Below are 24,463 nucleotides of genomic sequence, written 5' to 3'. Positions count from 1 at the left end.
TCTTTTATGGAGTATGGATCTCACTTACAAAGCTTTGAAGTGTCCTAGGCTTGCTCTCATTTCATCCCCGGAGTGGACATCCTTCAGGATACTTTAACATAATAATCAGCACTTGAATAATGAGTTTGAAGGATAAATGACAAATTATTGTCCTAGGATCTTAAGTCTAGAACTGAAAGGAATCGCAGAAATCATCTAATTCATTAAATAGCTGAGGAAACTGAGGACCAGCAAGGTAAAGTGCCTTGATCAAGGTCAAATAGATAGTGACATAGCTGAACTCTGAACGCCTTATCTTCTGACTTCAGGGTAATGCTATTTCTCTCTATTCTCTCTCTTGAAATAGAGGGCCACTCTCTATTGGCACATGTCTTGAGTAATCCTGTCTGATTTTTATATGTATGAAGAGTGGGAGGAAGGCTCCTAGAGAGAAGAATCTTCCTCTACTGAACCTAGTGGCTTTTTAGAGGCAGCAAACCAAAAGTCCTTGGCTTCTTCTTGTTGTTCAGTCATGTCTGATTCTTGTGACCCCGTTTGGGGTTTTCTTGGCAAAGACACTGGAGTGGTTGGCCATTTCATTCTTCAGCTCCTTTTTACAGACGAGGAAGCTGGGGCAAGCAGTATTAAATGACTTACCCAGAGTCACACAGCTAGTACATGTCTGAGCTTGGATTTAAACTCAAGTCTTCCTGACTCCAGGGCTGGTACTCTATTCACTGTGTCACCTAGCTGTGCCCATCCTCTGTTCTTCCAGTTCTCTGATAGTAATGACATCATCTGCTTTAGAATACCATTTTCAAAAGCCAGGCTGTTTCCTTTTCAAACCATCATCAAGGTTGCCTTCAATGTGGTTTTGGATTATGCTCATAAAGATTTTATAAACATGGGAAAGCACACATATGAGTCAGTAGTTACCGCTAATTACCTTCATTTGGGACTAATGACACTTGGCCTTCTCTGTGTACACTGGTCTAGTCCAATTCTTTTTTCCCATCATTGCTTTTTTCTTTGCTACCTCTAATAAAACCCTACTCTGAAACTTCATTGAGTAGCAAAAGTAAGCCTCTTATCTCAAAGGCCACAGCTAAGGAACCCAAAGTCTGGGGGATTATACTATTCTGGAAAGTTAGAATAAATAGATATGATAGGATATGTCTGCCTATGAAGGACTAGAGTATGGAGAAGACCAAGAGCAGTTGGCAAGACTTTGACCATGGAAACCCATAAAACAAAGTTCAAAATATAGTTTTCATTAAAGAGAAAATTTTATTTACAAATTTAGCTTCACACATCTTATTATGCCCAATTAAAGGCTTACAGCTAAAGCATTTTTGGGAATGCTGAGAGTAATGAGATTGTGGGTAGTGATAGAGATCAAGTGAGATAAGTTGGGTAAAGCATTCTGCAAACTTTAAAGTCCTAAAACATATGCCCATATCTGTATTCAGATTTATATGGTACATTTAAATATGAATATTTCCCTAAAGCTTGGTAAATATTCTGGGCCAAGTAAAATCTAAAATTAAATAAACATGTGGCATAAATTTTCTGTATGATGCTAAACAGAAATATTATGAGGACTATGTACCATTAATTAATTAACACAATTAATGGATTAAAGTGAAATCAAAATTTAAAATCTTTAGACACTTCCCCAATATGCTTGATGATGGATACTACTTTTCCTTTTATTATTGAAACAGTACATTAGCACTGATGCTTAGAGATTAAAATATGTTTTATGGGCTGTCTTAGTAATGGTATGTCCATTCCTCTTCTCACAGCTGTGTGCCAACCTAGATGCAAGCATGGTGAATGTATAGGACCAAACAAGTGCAAATGTCATCCTGGATACTCAGGGAAAACCTGCAATCAAGGTAAAAATAAATTGTCTGATGTGCTTAAGTAAAAACACTTGACCCCTTTACAAAAGAAAATGCAATTTCCTTTACTGGTTTAGTGGCAGCTCCTTTCCAAAATTTGATCATTTCCTAAATAATATTTAGCAAACCATGTGTGATGGTCTACAAAAAAGAGAACACTATTAGTATATTACTTTATAGTTTGTGAAGTGCTTTCCATTTCTATGTATATATATGGAGAGAGAGAGAAAGATGGAGGAGAGAGAGAGAGAGAGAGAGAGAGAGAGAGAGAGAGAGAGAGAGAGAGAGAGAGAGAGGACATCAGTAAATGTCAGGGAGTTAAAGTAATTAAAGAGAATAATTTTTTCTCAAAGTTTGAGTGTGAAACATGATGATCACTTACTTGAAGGTATAATAGGGTGAAGTAAAGGTTTTCAAGGCTGGGGAGGTCTGGACAAGTTAATATGCAGCAGGAATAGAGTTTCTGAATAAAGAGAAGTTGAAAATCAGGAAAAGAGAATGAATGAAAGGACTGGTTTTGGGGGGAGATGGGATGGGATAAAATGCAAGACAAAAGACCACCTCTTTTCCCCAGATAAAGACAGATCTAAACAATTGGAGAAATATTAATTATTCATGGATAGGCCAAGTAAAAATGACAATACTCCCTAAATTAATTTACATATTCAGTGTCAATCGAACTGTCACATAAAATGACAATGGAGATGGTTTTAAAAAATTGGAAAGATCTATATGAATTGATGCAGAGTGAAGAAAGAAGAACCAGAAGGTCATTGCACATAGTAGCATTAATAGTGTAATGATGATCATCATGTTTCACACTCAAACTTTGAGAAAAAGTAGCTACTTAGATGAATATAATAATCCAAGACAATCCCGAAGGACTCATGATAAAAAATACTATCCCGTTCCAGAGAGAAAATTGGTATCTTTTCACTATCTTTATTTTTCTTACTTTTAAAAAATATCTAATGCAGAAACTTGTTTTGCATGATTTCACATGTTGATATATTGTTTGCCATCTCAGTAGGTAAGGGAAGAAGCTGGAAGGAAGGAGATAATTTGGAACTCCAAATTTAAAAAAAAAATGAATGTTAAAAATAAACAATCTTAAACAAGATGTAATTAGTACATGTTTAATGAAACAATAATGTTGCAATACACAAAAAATAAGAGAATAGATAACATAAATTTATATTGCACCCAATCATCAGTATGACTTTCTGTATTGGCATTCAGCAACACATGAGAAGATGAACGGTAGGAATAATAATGAACTGGTTTTGGAAAATACTGCTTGGTAACAGGATGATGGGACAAAGGATTCAAAGAAGGAGGGCAGTGAAAGTTAGACTGGTTAATAAAAGGGTTAGGATGTTGTGGTAAGGGTCAAGCAAGTATGATGACTTAAGATAGAAGAATGAAGTTACTGGAGATTGAGCTGAGAATAGAGAAGGGATTGGCTATGGCCAAATGTTGTAAATGAATTTCAGAATTGTGGTTTGTGGGTGTGGAATGTTTGTGAGTGAGTAATGTTATTACTGTCATTTTATATGGCTGAAGGGGCTTATTAGAATTGAAAAGTCCAATGCAAACATATTTGAGGTGATTTCAGCTTGCAAATTTGAAGTCTCTAAATATAAGATGTTGAGTAGAGAGTAAAACTTCACACTAGGAACTGAAAAAGGAGGGAGCATCAATTGGGTAAATAATAATTTCCAGGATCTGAATATGATGTTAGACCTTCAAGGAGTCAACCACAAAGGAGTATAGTATAATGGTACAATTATATTAGTAGAAGTGGTGATGATGATGATGATGATGATGATGATTGTAATGATGATACATGACTGATAATGACAGAAAATTTATAACTGTTTTAATCTCATTTGATCCATATCCCAACCCTCTGTATAGTAACAAAAACAAGAATATCTAATATAACCTTTTGATATTTACATAAAATGTTTGCTAGTAATCTGTGTTTTATAGTTTAAGTATTTACATCAAATACATGTGATCATATGCCTAGAAATATATCAAGTCATTTAACCACTTTCATTGACAATAGTTGCAAAAAGAAAATATCATTAAAATGTTAAATTTTTGTTATATAAATTGTTCTACTGGTTCTGCTCACTTCACTCTATATCATTTCAAAAATATCTTTTTGAGTTTTTCTGAAATTGTTCTATCATTTCTTTGTATTTAGTTTTTTTGCAAGGCGATGGGGTTAAGTGGCTTACCCAAGGCCACACAGCTAGGTAATTATTAAGTGTCTGAGGCCAGATTTGAACTCAGATACTCCTGACTTATGGCTAGTGCTCTATCCACTGTGCCACCTAGCTGCCCCCTCTATCATTTCTTATAGCCTAATACCTAATATGTTCTTATACTATATTTTTCCATCCTTTAATTAATAGCAAACCCTTTAGTTTCCAGGTTGTTTTTTTTTTGCTGTATTGAAAAAAGAATTGCTGTAAACATTTTCCTCTGACAGAGAAGTAATGGACTAAGCATAATGAGACACATTTTTTTTAACATGCATGAGAACTTGCTTTGCTTGATTCCAAATATATGGGATTGGGATGAAGAGGAAGACATCAAGCTGGGAACTCAGAAAAGAGGAAAGATTATCTGGAACTGGTAGATAGTAGATCTGGATATGGCATTAGAGAGTAATGGAGCCAATCACAAAAGAGCAATAATAATAAAGCTTGTTATATAACAAACGATATTATTTTATAAATTTACAAATACTCTTTTTTGATTACAAAGATTTAGATTTTCTTTTTTCCTACAGTGGGGGAAAATGGAAAGGAGAGAAAAGGACTTTTTAAATGAAAAAACTTTAAAAGGAAGGTCAGTCTTTGACAACAGATGATCTTTTTTGCTGATAACCGTTTTGTAAATTGTTACCAAAACTACTGACCTTTTGCTTTAAAATGTTTGTCTTAACATGTTTTTCTTTGGGTAAGAAAGAAATTAGAAATGAAAAAACAAAATTATAATTAATCTGGGAAAAAAGACTGAAGATCTAGTATATCTTTGAAATTAAAGTGATATTGCTTGCCATTTTAGGACATGATGCATAGCTATACTCAGTTCTTTATATTTTCCATAGCTACACTGCTTACATATATGTGATATAGGCATGTTTCCTTTGGAAATACCTGGAAATTGATTTCACCAGATTTTCTTTTAGCTTTTGATCACTTGACCTAATTTCTTTGATGTGATGGTGTTGATGAATTAATGAGAGATTCATAAGTTCAGCTGTCTCAACCATTCATAACTACTGACATCCAAAGTCTACATTATCTTTGTGGAAGAGGATTAGAAAAATGAGGTAGGATTAATGGCTATATAGACTGTTTTCAAGAAATTGTTTTCCCAGTATCTTTCAATCTCTTTGAGATTGAATTCCAAATCCATTGTTGGGAGAGGGAATCTGGAGAGGGCGTTCAAGTATTTTAAAGCAATATGAAATGTTAGCTCTTAATGAATTTTCCTTTTTCAAACCTGACTTTTTCTGAGATTTGCTAATCCTACCTGGACAATTTCATTTGATGTATTATATGTTAGATTACATGTAATCTCATTTCTGTTTTTTGTTTTATTTGATCTTCCTTGTTTGCCAATATTCACAAATAGTAGTAGATTAGTCTTTGGTTACTGTGAAATCTGTTTATATATTAGAACCCTAATTTAATACTTTTTTTTTTAAAGAGAGGGAGTACACAGTCCAAAAATACTTTGGCTATGTACGTCACTGCTTTACAAATGTGTCCCTAAATGTCAAGGCTATGATTCAGAGAATTGTGCTTAATAAGTCACTTCTGAGATTTCAGGAAGTAACTTTCAATTTGCTTTGTGATGGCGACTAAGACTTTCAATAAAACACTTCTGAACTACTTAGGCTACCCATTGTGCCCGTACTCTGTCTCATGTCTCTTAGCATGAGGAAATTAGTTTACAGTGACTTCTTCATTATGTGTGCTCCTGGTTTTCATCAGAGAACTTTAATATACTGAGTTCAAATATCAGACCCCCAAACAAGTCCTTTTATGGAACTTTTTGGAGACAGAGTCAGATGCAGTTTTCACTTGTGAACCACCATTTTTGCATTTGCAAAAGTAGAAAAGAAATTGTATTGATATCTGGCACAAATTATAAGCATCAAAATAAAAAAACCCAACTGTAGAAATAAAAAATGCCAACTGACTATAAAACTGATATACCTATATGAACATGTCTTAATAATCTTTCTTTGCTTTCCCTTGATAAATGTAGTAGGAATGTCCACCAAAATATGTATGGAGAGAGCCATGATGGATTTGAGATGGTAGCAGAGAGAATTAAGTTGTGGAAGGCAAGAGGGCAGGACAAAATTCAAGGAATAAATTCTAATCGTATGGAAAATGGCAAATTTCTGATTGAAAAATTATAGGATTTTTTCTAGTATAATCATCAGGTCTTTTTCATTTTCATATTCCTAACAGCACCCAGAAGAAATTCTTGTACATTACCACCATCCTTCCTGACATAGTTGATCATCCCTTCCTTTATACTCTTTCTTCTCTTGGATTCCCTAACACTGCTCTGTCCTGATTATCTGCCTGCCATTTTGGTCACTCCTTGGTCATCCTTGATTCTTCTTTCTGTCCCTCCTCCCTGAGAGTAGTAATTTTCCAAAGCTCTGCCCTCAATTCTTCTCTTGCCCACTCTTAATGACTCCAATTATTATCTCTATGTGGGTGACCCCCAAATATTTTACTGTTAGCCATGGATTAAAGTCTTGTTTCTCACTCATTTGTTCTAGACTTGGTGATGGGGTTGTATGTGGAAGAGCACTGTTTTTGAAGACAAAAGGAATGGGGTCCAAATATGGTTCTGTTATTTATTATTTATTTAAGTCTAAACCTCAGTTGCCTCATTTACAAAATGAAAGGGTTTGCCAGGGTGATTTCTAATTCCTCAGATAACTCAAAATATACGACACACTCAATCAACAAACATTTAGACACCAAAAGTGTACCAGATATTTTGGTAGGCTGTGAGGGACATAAAAAAAATAAAATTGCTCCTGCCCTCAAGGAATTTGCATCTTATCAGAGAAGGTAACTTATATGTGTTCTACCAGGGGGAAGGAAATAAGTATTTATTAAATGCTTCTTCTTATGTATCAGACACTGTGCTATATATATATATATATATTATTATTATTATTATTATAAAATTATATTATATATAATAAATATTATCTCATTTGATCCTCACAACAACCTGGAGAGGTAAATATTATTATTCCTATTTATAGTTGAGGAAACTGATACAGACAAAGGTTAAGTAACCTACCAGGATCACTCAGCTTGGAAGAATCTGTCAAGTCATCTTGATTCTAGGACCAATTATCTCTACCTCTAATAGTAATCTCTAATTCTAATACCTTAAGCCACAATGAGTTCATTTTTCCTCCTCAAAGCCTGCCTCTTTTGAGATAGTATCTTTTGAATTGGAATATAAAAATGAAAGTTGTTATTATTATTATCACTATCATCATCATCATCATCACCACCACCACCAGCAGCAGTAGCACTATGCTATCAACATCTTCATCATCTTGAATTCTCAGAGGAAAACCTCTCTCATCTCCAATCAACATTCCCCTATGTGTGTTGTCTTCCTCTATTAATGCATAAGCTTATTAAAGGCTGAAACTATCTTACTTTTTTATTTGTGATGTCAACACTTAATATAGATCTTGGCACACATGAAATGCTTGAGAAAATATTTTTTCTTCATCATTACATTATATACTTTTAGAACCTTTACTTTTCCTTTCATCTTCCAGTAAAAGTCATGTCTGATCTACCTTTCCTCTGTCTCTTACATTTACCTCTCCTTTCCATCTCCATTGATATCATCCTGGCTCTGACTCTCCTTATTTTAGCTACTTTATCTCTTCTAATTAATCTACTTGACTCCAAAATCTTCAATTTCCCATTCATCCTCCAAAAATTCCTGATTAGGGGAATCTTTATAAAATATAGGTTTGTGATGCAGAACAAATTGAGAACAAGGTGTACAATCACAGCAATGTTGTAAAGCTTAACAGCCTAAAACACAATTCTGATAATATTTTTAGTCTCTCTACTGCTGATGTTCTAGACTCTAATTCACAATCTGCCTCTAATCTCTCTTTCAGTCTGATGTTACAGCCAAACTGGATTGCTCATCCTTTCCTAATATTTTTCTGCTCACTTCCAACTACATTCTTTTGTGCATTCCAAACCCAGTAAATAAAGTGAACTTCCCATGTTGTCAATCATGAAAATTCTTCCTCATCTTAAAAGCCATCTCAGACACCACCTTAAAGATTTCCTTAGTCCTCAGATAGAAGTGATTTATCTTGCCTTGAATGTCTTATGAACCCAATGAGATAACATTTGTGAAGTGCTTTGCAAACCTTAAAGTGTGATATAAATACTGTTATTGTTATATTCTCTGATCTCCCTTCTGTACTTGTCATAGCCTAACATGCATTACATTTATCTTACCTCTTTACTAGATTGGAAGGGTATTTGCTGTTATATTTAATCTCTGTGTCCCTAGTGCTGAATGTTTGCTATAGGCATCATTAGATGCTTATTAGTGGCTTGTTAATAAATTCATCAGTGCAGCTGGAGACCTTGGTAGTTTTGTATAGCTCAGAAGGCATGAAGAGCTCCATGAAATGTCAGGACCATCTTAAGACTACTCTTTAGTTACTTGGCCTTAAGATCCAAGTTGTGTGGGAGAGAGCTTCTATGATACCTTGGTAGATGAGAGGGATAACTCTTTAAATTTCATCATAGGAAAGGGAAAGGGAGAGTGAGAATTAGGAGAGAGAGAGAGAAAGAGAGAGAGAGAGAGAGAGAGAGAGAGAGAGAGAGAGAGAGAGAGAGAGAGAGAGAGATGAAAAGCAGGAAGAGAGATGAAGAAAGAAAGAGAATGGAGAAGAAATGAAAAGAAGGGGAGATGAGGAGGGGGAAAGAAAAGAAATATGGAAAAGGAAAGATAAATAAAGAAGAGGAGAAAATTAGAGGATAAGAGGAAGAGAGGGAGAAAGGAAAAGGGAAAAGGGAGGAAGGAAGGAGAGGAGAAATGAAGATAACTGAGAAAGGGAGTGAAAAGAGGAAGAATGGAGAAGAGAGAGGAAAGGAGAAAGTGGAGGAAAGGAGGGGTGCTAGAAGTAAAAAGGAGAAGAGAGTGAGAAAAGAGAAGAATAGGGAAAAGGAGAAGGGAAGAGGAAGAGGCATAGAGAAGTAAGTCAAAGAGAGAAAGAGGAAAGAGAGTGAGAGAGAAAGAAAGAGAAGGAGGAGGAGGAGTTGGAAGAAGAAGAAGAAACTTTTAATATTTCTGGGGAGAAGAGGAATTCTACAATTCTGCTTACTGAGCTTATGTCCCAGGATAAGTATTTGAGATAGCGTTTGAGCAGCTAGGTGGCACTGTGGATGGAGTACTGGCCTTGGAGTCAGGAGGAAGGAGTTCAAATCCTGCCCCAGACCCTTGACACTAACTGTGTGATCCTGGGCACGTCACTTAACCTTGATTGCCTCGCATCCAGGGTCATCTCCAGTCATTCTGATTTCATATCTGACCACTGGACCCAGATAACTCCAGAGGAGAAAGTGAGGCTGGTGACTTAGCACAGCAACCCCCTAACTCAAAAGATCCAATTCCCATGTTTACCATGGTATCACCTCCCTGATGTCATGGTCTTCTTCAAGAATGAAGGACAATCATCATCGTCATTATCATTTGAGATAGAGGTAAATCTATTCCTTCTATCTCTGATGTCAAATATCTTCCTCAGTGGAACCTATTGAATTTATAAAAAGTGATTCCTCCCCCCTCCCTCTCTCCCTTCCTCCCTCCCCAAAAGTTATTGCCTGGAAATAGGTAAATGAATATAACCAAAATATATAAAAGTTAAAAGGGAACCTAAGCATCTAAAGGCTCCTTTATGGAGTTGAGGTGGGTGTTGGGGAGCAAGTGAGCAGCCGACGTGGGGGGAAGTTGGTGCTCAGGCCAGCCCCACTTTGCTCCAACCTGAAGACTCAATCCTTAAATGCAATCTTGGATCATAAGATCATAAATTTAGAGCTGCAAGAGACCCTGTATCCAAAGTTACAGGTCTGACTTGCTAACTTCCCTTGTCTAAGTTATTCCTTCATTATGGAGTCTGTTCACTTTAACAGGGGGGAATGGTGTCAACAGCATGAGGATTTTAAGATTATCCCCTAACTCTCTGACTGTAGAACCTTCTCCTTTTATAGAGTCACCTCCACTCTAAACTATAGTTTAAATATATAAATAAATAGTTTTAAACTATAGTTTTATATAAACTATATAATAAAACATATTCCTTCCCAAAAGGCTGACTTTTTAAAAATCACACAGCAAGCTTATTTCATTTGTATGTTTGTATATGCATCATTTATAAATATACCCATGTATATGTGTGTAAATGAAAATATATGCATTTATGAACAAACAAGAATGTGTATATATGCACACATAAATTTCTACTTGTGTAACTATACTCTATTGATATGTATGTATTCATGTATATATCTGCATGTGTTCATATGTGTATGGAAAATTATCTGCTGGCATAGGAAAATTTTCCTGTAGAAGGGAGAAAATCACAGAGAGTTGAGAGAGTTTGAAGAGAATTGAGATTATGATCACACTGAATTAGGTTTTAAAAAAAAAACCTTCCTACACTGAGTTTGGAAAGTAAGTTTTGATTAAAAACTGGAGTCAGGCATGTAAAGGAATGCCTCTGGTGGGGAGTCATACTTTTAAAGCAATGCCCCCTTCCCCACCCTTTCCTCTTTCCATTCTCCCCCTGCCCCCTCCATGTCCTCATACAGTCTGGGAAAAGCACCAGGGAGTTTTGAAGTGCTTACAAGGCAGTCATCCCAAAGCAGGAAGTAGGCAACGATTCCAGTTGACTTAAGATAGCAGCTGTCTATGGAGCTTAGTGTGAATCTGCTACTGGAGGTTTGTTCTCTTTAGATGAGATATAAAAAACCACAGCCTTGGAGCACTCAATAAGGTAGCAGAGGAAGTACTTTATTCTTCTCGTAGGAGTTGAGATTCTAACCCATTCTCTGGAACCATTCCCTGCTCAGTGCCTTAGGTCCCATCCTGAATTCCTCCAGTAATGCCAGTTGAGTATTGACTGGGAATAGGTAAATGAATAATGCCCCAAATATAATTTGTGTGTTCTCTCCACCCCCCAAAAGAAGCAACATCTCTTATTCTTCTATATTTAAACTATGAAATTTTATATTGTGGATATATGCTTTTTAAGGAATTAGAAAATGCCAATGAATTCACAGACAGATGTGTTGGGATCATCATAGAAGCAGGAGGAATGTCTAAATTCTTGTTGTCATTTCAACATGGTTTTATATTTCATCTTGTGAGATTCTTGTACATTGAGGGAATGCTCGGTCTTTGGCATCTCAACCAGACAGTGACCTTTGGCTGAAAAATGTGTTTCATCTGAAAGATGATCCCATTTCTGAAGGATAACTGTCTATGTGCTTCAGCTTCTGTTTAGTTTGTCAACAGTGGCGACACTTGCCTCTGACCTTGCTAATGTGAGAGGTTTGTTTGTATTTTCTTATCCAGGAATTGAGATTCATTTTGAATAAGGCATTTAATTTGATGTGAAAATAAGTTGTAAGAATCTTAGAATGAGGGTTTGTTGTTGAATTTTTTACTTTGATTCTTATCCATCTTGCACTGTTCTTGGGAAGCTGAGAAGATAGGATTTACCTTTTTAATGTAAGTCTTCTCTCATATATGAGAAATGTGCTGAGGGGCTATATCTCATATACAGATAAGCATAATACAATAGTTGATAGTTGAAAGAGAATAGCAAAGTGCATCAATAAAATTTGAAAAGGGAGTGAATATTACTAATTTTAGTGAGTAGTATCAAGGAAGACTTCATGGACGAGGTGCCACCTCAAAGGAGAAACAAAATCTTATTTGATGGACTTGGAGAGTTTGTATTAGACATACACTAATGCTTGAAAGTGGAGAACAACTGAGAGTACAGCTTTGTTGCAATGTGTGAAAGGGAGTAATTGGGGTTTCCCAACTTCTTGCAAGTATATTTGAAGAATGCCTGGGGCTAGCTAGCTGCCACCATCTTTGAGTCAGTCCCTAATTGTTTATAACTGCTTGTTTTTGTTTTTGTTTTTGTTTGGGGTTTTTTTTTTTAGGTTTCTGCAAGGCAATGAGGTTAAGTGACTTGCCCAAGGCCACACAGCTAGGTAATTATTAAGTGTCTGAGGTCGAATTTGAACTCAGGTACTCCTGACTCTATTCACTGCGCCACCTAGCTGCCCCACTATAACTGCTTTTGATTGAGATGGTTCTTCCATGCTGATGGTCAGAAAGTGTGGATTTTTTTGACTTTAAATTTTATGACTCCAATTTTAACTGAATTGTTTCAAATTGCAGTTCTCAAATGTTTTGGTCTCAGGACTCCTTTACCTGCTTAAAAATTATTAAGGATTCCAAAGAATTTTTGTCCATAACTATTTATCTGACTAAACCCATATCTATTGACATTTACCATATGGAAATAGAAATATCTTGGGGTTGTTATGAAAATAGTTTTGACTTCACAGATTCCCTAAAATGGTTATTGGGAACCCACAGTATTCCCTAGATCACCCTTTGAGAACATTGATTTAGAGGATGTATTCTTGACATGGTTGTTTATGAGAATATTATATAATATACATTAAAATAAGATGATACCTATGAATGTGCTTTGCAAATTTAAATATGATACAAATGGAAGGTTTTATGATGTTTTCTATATTTGAGTATAAGATAATAATTATGGAACTTAGAAGGGAATTAGCAAGTATACTCTGTCCAATGTCAAAATTATTTTTCAGTTCCCCTGCCAATGAAACCTACTGCTTTAAAAAAAAAGAATGTGATACAATTTGTACTCGTGTGGAGGTATTTTAGAGATAAGAAGTTTGATCATTTCAAAGAATTGGTCTTTTGACTTTTATCACCTTCTTCCTGATGTGAAGATGACAACCTCCATCCAACCCCTCTTGACCAGCACAGTGAACAGCCTTATGCCCACCCCCTGGATCTTCATGCAACGAATTTACCTTCAAGGGGTGAGAAAGTGCTTTATTTCAGGTGGTCTGCATCTTCCACCTGCACGGCTTCCATTATATAATACAAATTCTTGCAAATGTTCTTGAAGAATGGTCTGCTGCTGGCTGCTGCCATCTTCAAGCCAGGCCTGAAATCCCTGAGCATGTATAGCCAGTCAATGGGCAGCTCTTTCCTCCTGGTTGCTCCCTTCTGTGCTCTATGGACAAGTTCTATTTTCAACTTCTTTCCTTGCTTCAACATAATCACTCTTGCTGTACTTTTCTTCCAGAGCATTGCAATGCTTTCTAAAACATTCTCATAATTTGGTTTTCTTGTAAAAGTGCAGTGATATTATAGCAGTGAAAAGAGATCGCCATCAAAGAGTCGACTTTTTCTCAGATAGATTGTAAAAATGATTTTTTTTATTTTGAAAATAGACTATTAAACTATCTAATAATCAGATATAAGCCAATTTCCTTAGTCAAATGTATATTTTGTAATATACAATTTCTCCTCTGGGATTTTGTCCTTCAATGAGCCATGGATGCAGGAACTCCCAGAGTTTAGATGAATGGCCAAAATGCAAATGGATTTTTTAATGTTTTGGGCTTTGCCCAAAAAGTTAGTTAACAAGCATTTATTAATTTATACTGTGAACCCAGCATTATGATGGGTTTAGAACAAAAATTCAAGCAAAATAAAAAGTCTATAATATTTACACTTGAGTTTGCATTCTGATATGGGAAAGACAATATGTATTAAAAAGTGAAAGGGGATAAGGTGACATAGTGGCTCTTGTCAAGAAGCTTAGGACAGTGGAAACCAGTCATAATAATTGGTACATAATTTTTAAAATAAAATATTGATGATGCATTTTAACATCCTTAGATGACTAAAATTTACATCAAAGCAACAAAAAATTATGCTCTGTAAAATATTCTACTTGATAACATAATCTAATAGGACTAATATGAAAGAAAGGTTATGAACCACAATAATGGAAGGAGTTCCCTCTATAAAATTTGGGTCACTGAGAGGTTAATTTACTGTCTAAGGATCACATAACTAATATATGTCAGAAGTTGAACTTGAATCCAAGTCCAATATGGATGGAAGGTATTCCAAAGATTGAGAGATTTGTATATGAATCTTATTCAGAGATCTTAGGTCATTTTCTCTTTTTATCTGAAATGGAATAATAATTCAGCTCTTCAGCCTGCACTTACCTCCTGAACCTGCTTTCCCTTTCAGGCACCTGAACCACGCAACTTGCTTTGACATGTAGCATTTGTAATGTTTTCATTGTGGGTTATATGTGCCATTTCTATATTATGTACAAAATTGCAGCATTATGATTTAAATGGCTTAACTATATGATTCTCTAGTTTTGAATTAAGTAGGGGACTTTACAACACTAGGACATTTATCAAAAATCCTTTCACTTTCATCATTCATTATAATTCATATTCCAGTTTAAATTTTTAAAGGAACAAGAATAAAGTTAACTTACTTTTAAAAGACATAAAATCTCATTTTATTTTGCTTAGGTTCCCTTTGAACTTTTGTGGATTTTTGATGTTCATTTTCCAATTCCCAGACAATATCTTCTTCCCTCCCTCCCTCCCTCCCTCCCTCCCTCCCTTCCTTCCTTCCTTCCTTCCTTCCTTCCTTCCTTCCTTCCTTCCTTCCTTCCTTCCTTCCTTCCTTCCTTCCTTCCTTCTTTCTTCCTTCCCTCTTTCCTTCCCTCCCTTCTCTCCCTTCTTAATCCTTCCTCCCTCTCTCCCTCCCTTCCTTCTGCCCTTAATTCTGGCAGTCCATGTTGACTTATAAAAAAAAAGATCTATCTTAAATAATGTGAGCTAGAAACAATTTCTCAAGAAAGTGATGGAAGAGATGATTACAAACCTTGGCAGGTGGGGAGGGACAGACATCATAACATGGGGCCCATTCCCCTTTTGAAGCTGTCCTCTGGAGTGGATGCCGGCTGTTTAATGAATGTTGACAGTCCCTGGTTATTGTTGACATTCAACTTTAGACATTCTGCAATGACCTCTGCGAATGACAGTTTGAGGTTTCTTTAGGTAATACATATATGTGTCAAAAGAAGAAACAATCTCAGTCACTGGTAAGTAGCAAGGTGGTCCCAGTTGTCAGAAGAATCATTCAATACTGTCAACAAATTGTTAGTGACAATTGTTTTAATTTTTTTAGAAATCTTATGTGTCATTTGTAGGATAGGCTTTTCATATCTAAATGTATGGGTGTATATATATATATATATATGTATGTATGTATGTATATACATATATATATATATATATGTCCAAAGAACACATACACACATACACATAAAAAACAAATATACTCACACCCCTGTCTGTCTGCTTAACTGTCACTCTTCCTGACTGTGAACACCTTATGAAGAAACTCTCTTATTTATACAAACAAACAACAGTTCTAAAATTTATGACCTTTGAGATTTTCCCGGGGGACACTCAGGGGTTAAGTAACTTGCTGAGTGTCTCATAGCCAATATATGTCAGAAGTTGAACTTGAACCCAGGTCTTGCTGGTTGTGAGACTCAATCCACTCTACCATGCTCCCTTTATATATGATATACTTATTTTTTCAGGAGCTATAAATTGTAGAAGGAAACAAGTCGTTGAAATGAGGTATATTTAATGAAAATATATGTATGTATATTATATAACTAGAAATATATATTTTCTGTTCAGTGAAATGTTTTCTTCTATATTTTGTTGAATCCCTTATTGATCATCACTACATTTTCTAGAATAGTCAAATTAAAAAAAACAATTCTGGACCCTTATTTTAGAAATTTTATATTTCATTCTTTCTACTATGTTACATGGTTTATGTTTATTTTGTTTCCTTAAGAGCAGCTATGGAATAGAGCAGGTCTCCCAGTCATCATTACAGGGGAATGTATGTTTATAATAGAGGGTTGTCTATGAGCCAAGTCTAAATCTCTGTTAAAGTACAGAGCTTGTGGACTTTAGGGATATTTGAAATTCTTATACTATGTATGCATTTTGTGGGCAGCTAGGTGGCACAATAGATAAAGTGCCTAATCTGGAGACTCATCTTCCTGAGTTTAAGTCAGCTTCAAATACTTACTAGCTGTATGACCTTGGTCAAGTCACTTAAACCTCTTTACTCATCTATAAAATAACCTAGAGAAGAAAAAGGCAAACTGCCCCAGGTTTTTTGCTAAGAACAATCCAAGTGGGTCACAAAGAGTTGAACATATCTGAAAATAATGACCAATAGCAATGACAACAATGTAGTACATGCATAGTATGTATTAGAGCCAGGACTTGAAGTTGGCCAGTCTAGACCTTGTCAGAGTTAAGTCCTTTGCAGATCTCTTCCATCTTATTGGCAAAGTTGGAGGAACTTGGAGTATCATGAATTTCCCCCCTTATCAAATATAATCACTTTCTGGCTTGGGTTTAATGGTTTTTCTTTATTAGTGTGGAAGTTTATATTGGAAGAATATGACATGTTAAGAAGTAACTATGAACTAAGGACATCAATATAAAAAGAAAAGAAAAACCTCAGGATGTGGAATTGTATCTAATATCTAAATTTTTATACTGCAGATAACGTGGTATTAGCCTACCCTTCCATAGGAAGTGCTCGAGTTTAAATGCTTTACCTCTAGTACTAAATGTATGGTAATTTATTTTAAACTAGATATGAATTTCAGAAATTTTTCAGTCATGGCTTATTCTGCCACTTTACATAAGTCATAAGAAGTGGTTCCTTGAGTTTCATTTATAATAAAGATTAAAATACCATTTAGAAAAGAATAAGAAGGGTTAGGGAAACCTTTCTTGCTCTTCATTCATTTTAATTGAGATTTTTCAGTCCATCAGAGAGAGGGGAAAAATGATTTTTGTAGATGGTGAATTATGTCAGCAGCCCTGTCTACAATGAACATTTCCTCCTGAAATCCTTTGAGATGCGATTTTGTTCTGTGGTCCCTTGAGTTTATCCAAAGTAGGAAAGGAGAGCAGAAGGGTAATATGGGAGCTCATCTCAATGTTGAGATTTTCTTTTCCGTTTAACCTTCCCATTTTCATTTAGTTTCACCCAGAAAAAAAATTAAAGAAGTAGAACTTAATTTCCTACCTATTACCATTATGATGAGCTAGAGAAGAAGAAAATCAAAACTTGAATGAAGATAGGCTATGAGGATTTATGAGAAGCAACTACAATTTAGTCATTTTAAACATACTGTAACAATTACTTTTTCAAAAATGAAATGTTACAGACTTGTAATATGCCATAAACACAGATCTTAGCTGAACTATTTTTTAAAGATTAAGATTTACCATTTATATATTGATCATCTATATTTCAGATTTCCCAATAGCAGCCCATAAACAATAGAAGATTTGCTAATTTAGTGCTTAGACTGTTGATTCCAGGGAAAACAAACACTTGGTCACATTTCTTTTTAATGAAGTCTATAATCCTGACAGTATTTCACAATGTTTATTTCCCATTATAAGCTTTATGTTCACTTGGGGCAAGATTTGAAAGTGGAAATTTTCATAATGTGTATTAATTCATTATGTGTTCATAGTTAAACCAATAAACCTGAAATCAATAATGCTCAGCTTTTAATACCTAAATTAGTATTTCCACATTACCCTTTTAATGTACTAGATTAAATTTGCTAAGGGATTTGTGCGTTTTTTAGTTGTTGCTTTTTAAAATTTGCTATGAAACTGAGAAACCCAGATCCTGTCTTTAATCTTAGATAGATTCAATGTAGATAAATAAAACAATAAGAATGACAGTGCTCTCTTTATTAATAAGGGACAGCTTGGCAGAGTGGGTAGAACACTTACCTTGGAGGCTAAAAGACCTGGGTTCTGGTCCTACCTTGAAAACATACCTGTTGTGGGTCCTGAAAAATCACTTAATATCAGTGTTCCAGACAACTCTCTAAAGCACTGCAAAGAAAGCACTGACCTGCATTAAGAAAGGAGATTTCTCGGGCAGCTAGGTGGCACAGTGGATAGAGCACTGGCCTTGGAGTCAGGAGTACCTGAGTTCAAATCCGGACTCAGACACTTAATAATTACCTAGCCATGTGGCCTTGGGCAAGCCACTTAACCCCATTGTCTTGCAAAAACTAAAAAAAAAAAAACTAAAAAAAGGAGATTTCTCACTTTCGACATTGATGAAATGTAGAGTCTGGTTCAAAGAAAAATTCAGAAATACCACATTTAGACTAGGTTAGTGTTTTTCTTTGAAGAGGCACCTTTCCTCTAAAAAGTTCAAGACATTTAGACTAAAACAAATTATTCTCATCTGATGCAAGAAGTTGGGGTAGATATCTTTTTTTTTTTTTGCAAAACAGGTAAGAAAAAATAAATAAACAAAGATAGAAAAAGAGGAAGGTAACAGAGCTAACTCAGCCTAGGGTGAAAATGCAGGTCTGGCCTGTTCTACTCCCATAAATTGGATAGAATAGATTAATAAAAACCAATTTATTTTTCCCAGTTCCCACCTTCCTCTCTCACCAACAGCTGGATTTCTGCTTATCAAAATGTTAATATTTCTCCTTCAGCTCTCTTTGAATTTCGGAGTTTATATAGGGATTACTTCTTTGGCTCCACTTTTGGGGTGACCCACACAGGAGACCCTTCTGACCCTGGAGGATCAGATGTCCTTCCCTCCTGCAACAGATAAAAATAATCTGTGTTAACTATTATTCTAGCTGGGATTCAGATTCTGAAAAGGTTGAAAAGGTAAGAAAGTGACAGCCTTCTTTTTTAAATCTTTAAAGAGCAGTTCCCGTGCTTACTTCTCCTTTTCAGTATGTATGTGCACACACACACACACACACACACACACACACACACACACACACACATAAACACATAACACTAAGTTAATTTTTCAGGTTTGATGCTGAAAGTCACTTGTCTGCTCTCACCCCCACTTCTCTCCCCATTCCCTTTAGACTTAAATGAATGTGGTCTCAAGCCCCGGCCCTGCAAGCATCGTTGCATGAATACTTATGGCAGCTACAAGTGCTACTGTCTAAATGGGTATATGCTTATGCCGGATGGATCTTGTTCAAGTATGTCAATAATCCTTTCCACCCTCTTTTATTCATTTTTTTAAAGTACTCTTGGGGTTTTTTTTGTTTTAATGATACTTTAGATGCTTTATGAGAGTCTTCTCATTCTAGCTCAAATGGAACTTGCATATTTCACTTTGTTGTTGCAATGTGTATATTGGCTTAAAATTCAAATTGGAGACACTCAAAATAAATGTAAACATTCTCTTACTGCAAGTGATCATTTAAAATTGATATGGTAGATATCTTGAAACAGAACATTCCACATAAGAACAGAATTAAATTTGGTTATATTTCCCAAACAAATATCCACATTTCTCTACCCTTCCTTTTCTTTCTTTAGCTATGTTTTATAAAGTTGGGCACCAATATCTTGCTATATATCAGACAACTCAAGTACTTGCAAATTTAAACCAATGCCCCTAACCTCCACAATTTTAACTTTCCCTATTATCTTGTCAATGGACAGCTTGGTATATAGAGGCAAGGTGGATCTCAAAATCAAAAGTATCTTATTCTCCTGATTCTGATACATATTGATGTGTAACCCTGGCCAAGTGATTTAAACTCTCCTTGACTGAAAGTTGCAGAGCCAGGTGTTTTGATGAAGAAAGCTTCCTAAATTGAAAAAAATCAAAGTCTTAGCAGCAACAACAACAAATTATCTTCTTACAGATGGCTACTTTGAATGGGAATAATAAGATCTTTATTTCTTTAGTATTTAGATTTATTTCTAAACTCTAAATACAGCCTTGAAAATTTCACTGAACTTGGGTCTGTACCATACCAAACAACCTAATTAACCATATAGATTAAAAACAACAACAAAACCTGACTAAATAAATGTAGCCAATATTAAAAATTGGAGTCTCTATCCCAATTTCCAATTGCTTCCTTGAGTCTGATCCTTAAAGCAAGACTAAAATACATCCCCTCAGGACTCTAGGGACAGCCTTGAAGGATTAGGGATTGAATTTTTTATGCTAATATCTCAATATAAATCTCTAATGATAACAAATTATATCTAAATATGTTCAAGTGCATATCACTCCAGTAACTTTTAACTAGTTAACCTCTATTAACTTTTACAAAAGGATATATATGTATGTGTATATATATATATATATATGTATGTATGTATTAGAAGATGCTACAAGAACAGAAATTGCAAACTGTTTCCCTTCCACACTTGCAAGACACACTCTCAGTCTCTAGGTCTCTACATTTTATTAAAGTCATTGCTACAAGGCAACTACCCCCAACAAACTCATTTCTAAATGAATCCTCCACTTCTGGAGGAGTCACTGCCCCTTCTAGATTGCCTTCTATCCATTGTTCTTCTGGGTGAAATATTACTAGAAGCTTAACATCCAGTTAAGGATCTAAGCTTTCAGACCTCTGGGAGCTTATTTTCACAAACTTAAAGCTCATTAGTTTTCAGGCTAGACTAATACTTTTTTATCTTAAAACAGCAAAGAAGAAATAGAGAGAGACAAAGAACAAAGGTCCATGTTCTCAGGTTACATGTTGGCCCCAGTGAAGAAGGTCAGGCACCAATTTGCACCCATAAATTTTCAGTATATCTTTCTCACTTGAACTAGCCAGGCAGGAAAGAGTGAAAGAGAGGATCATTTTATCTCATTAGGGTCTTTCAAATATCCTTCCAGTTTGGGGGTCAGATAGGCTGCCAAAAGTTACGGATTAGGGGTGGCTAGGTGGCACAGTGGATAGAGCACTGGCCTTGGAGTCAGGAGTACCTGAGTTCAAATCTGGCCTCAGACACTTAATAATTACCTAGCTGTGTGGCCTTGGGCAAGCCACTTAGCCCCATTGCCTTGCAAAAACCAAAAAGTTATGGAATACTCTGAAGTGCATTTGAGGATTGTATCAACCAAGCAAGCTACACGTGCTTGTAATGGTTGGCTTCCATCTTTGTTACACAGACCTAATCAGTGGTTTTGGCATGGTGACGAGGTAGTGTGAAGTTTTCTTGGAATTAATGACTATTTCAGGAACCCTAGAATGAGATTGGGCAGGTCTCTGGGGAAATCCTCTTAAGAGCTTTTGCTTCTTGCTGGAAAAGTGAACCAGACAATTGAGAGAGCTGCCTAGGGCAAGGGAAAAAAATAAGCTTGGGTTGCCCAGATAACTGCTTCCATCCATTCTCCTTTTTCTATGGCCCAAGATGAAAAACCTTCATCTTTTATTTTTCCAGAGTCCCCAGGAACTCACTTCAATTAGAATGGGGTCCATTTTCTTCTCCCACATTATGTTAACAAAACTCATTTTCCCTGTAGGTGCACTTTCATGTTCTATGGCAAACTGTCAATATGGCTGTGACGTGATGAAAGGCGATGTGCGCTGCCGTTGTCCTTCACCGGGCTTACAGTTGGGGCCAGATGGGAGGACCTGTGTGGGTGAGTGTGAAAATGGAGCTGAGTCAATGACTGCACTCTGATGAAGACAGTATGGTGCCTATGGTGGAACAGAGAGCCGAGGGGTGTTCCTTTATATGAATGAGTTATAACTAGTTAGAGAAAAAGAGGAAATCATGGCTTAAATTTATCACAACTCATAGGCACAAAGAGCTACAAGTTTATTAAGTATCTACTAAGTATAGAGCAATGGACTTTGTGTCTATATGTATATCAGAAAATACTTCTGGATTTCCTCATTTCAATGTAGGAGACCTCAGTCTCAGAACAAGGGATTCCTATCACTATGACTCAGTGGTTAAGAACAACAGTGCCTGGCACTCAATAAATGCTTATTCCCACAGCAATGACATCACATCAGGTTAACTGACTTACCCAGATCTGTCAGTTCATCACTAAACATTTATTAAGTCCCTGTTATAGGCTAGGCATTATAACTGATCATTCAGGATGTAATAAAGCTCCCATTCTCTTCAGTCTCACCTGGTATCAGAGGAAAGATTTGAACTCTGGTCTTCTTGAAGTTCATCCCTCTATTACTCTAAAACTTCCTCAAAGCATTTTGTCTGTTTCTACATTCTTAATATACTTACTAGATGAATGAATGAATGACATGGTCATGAACTAAACCTTGCAGTAATACTCATTGAAAGATTTTTTTTATAAACATGAGATTTACTATTTTAATTAAGGACAGATCAACTCTTTTAAAAAAATTATTTCATCTTAGAAAGATCTTTGATTTCATCACTGTGGACACTCTACCAAGACAGATTAAAACCCCTCTCTGCCTTAGTGTAGACAGTTTCATGAGTCACTGTGGCCAAAAAAAATCATTATTTGGTAGTTAGTCTTCAAATGATGAACCTGCTTACAATTATCCAAACTACTCTTCAAAAGATGCATAGTCTGACCCTCAGCCTGTACAAGCAGTTTTTACTAAGACTCATGTTCTCCTAATAAAGTCTTTACAAAGAATGCCCAGAGTCACCTTCCATTCTGTGCTGAAGCATCAGAGCAAATATTCTGTAGAGAACATATATTCTGAATTAAGCAATTTAAGTCCTTGCTATTTATAAATATTGCTTGTATTTCTAGATGTGGATGAATGTGCGACTGGGAGAGCCTCGTGTCCCAGATTTAGGCAATGCGTGAACACCTTTGGAAGTTACATCTGCAAATGCCATAAAGGCTTCGACCTCATGTATATTGGAGGCAAATACCAATGTCATGGTAATAAAGTTCAGACCTTGGATTAATTGTTATATAAGGGTCTATGAAGAGTAATATACCCATATAAACATATTATATTTACTTGTGCAACATCATCATTTTCTCTTGTTGATCTTTTTGGGTAGTTTTTGTTATGTACAATTTTAAGTATATACAGATTATCTTTTAGCTCTTCTCATTTGTGTCTTTACTAAATAGATGTATTGCCTTTTATGTCCTAGATATAGATGAATGCTCTCTTGGACAGTACCAATGCAGCAGCTTTGCCCGATGTTACAACATCCATGGGTCATACAAATGTAAATGTAAAGATGGCTACCGGGGAGATGGAATGAAGTGCATATGTAAGTCATACTTACTTTTTTGTCCTAAGTTCCAACAACAAATGAAATGCAGAAATAATTTCCTAAAAAGAGGTGAGAAATAAGGTCATTTATCTAAGATTCTAAATTTCAGTGGGGCAGCTAGGTGACACAATGAATATAGAGTGCCAGTCCTATCTGTGTGACTCTGGGCAAGTCACTTAACCCTGCTTGCCTCAGTTTCTTCATCTGGAGATGAACTGGAGAAGGAAATGGCAAACCACTCTAGAATCTTTGCCAAAAAAATTCCCAAATGGGGTCACAAAAAGTGAGACATAAGTGAACAGCTTTGCACATAACTAACAACAATATTGTTCTGAGTTTCATAAGAACTAGTCAGCTGATATTTCTATATACTAAAAGAAGCATAACCCATCCAAGATTAAAAAGCACCTGCGCTTGCCTGACTATATTATTTCAACTACAGATCCTTAGTGAATTAAGAAGGTGAATTCCCTGACAAGTGAAAGCTGTAAATTATGTTGACTGTTTAATTTCAGAAATATTCTGTCATTGGCATTTAGAAGCTGCTGAAGGTAGACCTGGATGTGAAAATCTTGTGTTCATACTTTAATTCCCATTCTTCTTTTTTTGCCTGTTGGAGCTATGAAATTCTGAGATTATTTTGTAAGCAAATTCAAGATGAGAAATGAGGAGAGTTTAGAACTATTGTATTCAGAGTCAACTTCTGTCTTAACAGCTGTACTTCTTTGTCTCTGGCATCTTTCTTATGTGATTTTCCCCTCCAAGGATGAAGCTTCAATCACAGTCATACCTGTCCATCCTGGGCAACCTTCTTAGTTATATCCTAGAATTAGTTCACTTTAGTTGATCTATTCAATAGGTCGGGAACTTTCTTTTCTTTTCTCTTTGTTTTTTTTTTCTCCCTGCTTGTTTGTTTGTTTTTGCAAGGCACTGGGGTTAAGTGACTTGCCCAAAGTCACACAACTAAGTAAGTATTAAGTGTCTGAAGCTGGATTTGAACTCAGATCCTCCTGACTCCAAGGCCAGTGTTCTATTCACTGCACCACCTAACTGCCCCTTTCTTTTCTTTCCATTGGTGTCCCAATAGAATATCAGTTCTCTTCCCCTATCTGCACACACACACACACACACACACACACACACACACACACACACACAGAGAGAGAGAGAGAGAGAGAGAGAGAGAGAGAGAGAGAGAGAGAGAAAGATTGTTCTTCAAAACCAACATATTAACCAAGTCCTACATTATGTCTA

General features: G+C 35.9%; 1 protein-coding gene across 5 annotated transcripts in view; it reads left to right on the top strand.

Moving 5' to 3' along the window:
• The window catches only part of NPNT (nephronectin), a 100,694-nt gene that overhangs the window by 42,525 nt on the left and 33,706 nt on the right, over positions 1-24,463 (top strand). For 3 of the 5 annotated variants that reach the window (XM_074228754.1, XM_074228753.1, XM_074228757.1), the window contains 6 exons: positions 1,785-1,877; positions 13,001-13,093; positions 19,075-19,194; positions 21,492-21,611; positions 22,728-22,862; positions 23,084-23,206. In XM_074228754.1, the coding sequence (XP_074084855.1) occupies positions 1,785-1,877; positions 13,001-13,093; positions 19,075-19,194; positions 21,492-21,611; positions 22,728-22,862; positions 23,084-23,206 (684 nt within the window). The remainder of the gene's footprint in view (positions 1-1,784; positions 1,878-13,000; positions 13,094-19,074; positions 19,195-21,491; positions 21,612-22,727; positions 22,863-23,083; positions 23,207-24,463) is intronic. The other 2 variants (XM_074228756.1, XM_074228755.1) reach the window with 1 other exon arrangement.

This window comes from Macrotis lagotis, chromosome 3 (assembly GCF_037893015.1).
Source record: "Macrotis lagotis isolate mMagLag1 chromosome 3, bilby.v1.9.chrom.fasta, whole genome shotgun sequence".
NCBI lineage: Eukaryota > Metazoa > Chordata > Mammalia > Peramelemorphia > Peramelidae > Macrotis > Macrotis lagotis.
Note: the sequence above shows the minus strand (reverse complement) of the source record. Positions and strands in the feature narration are given on the sequence as shown.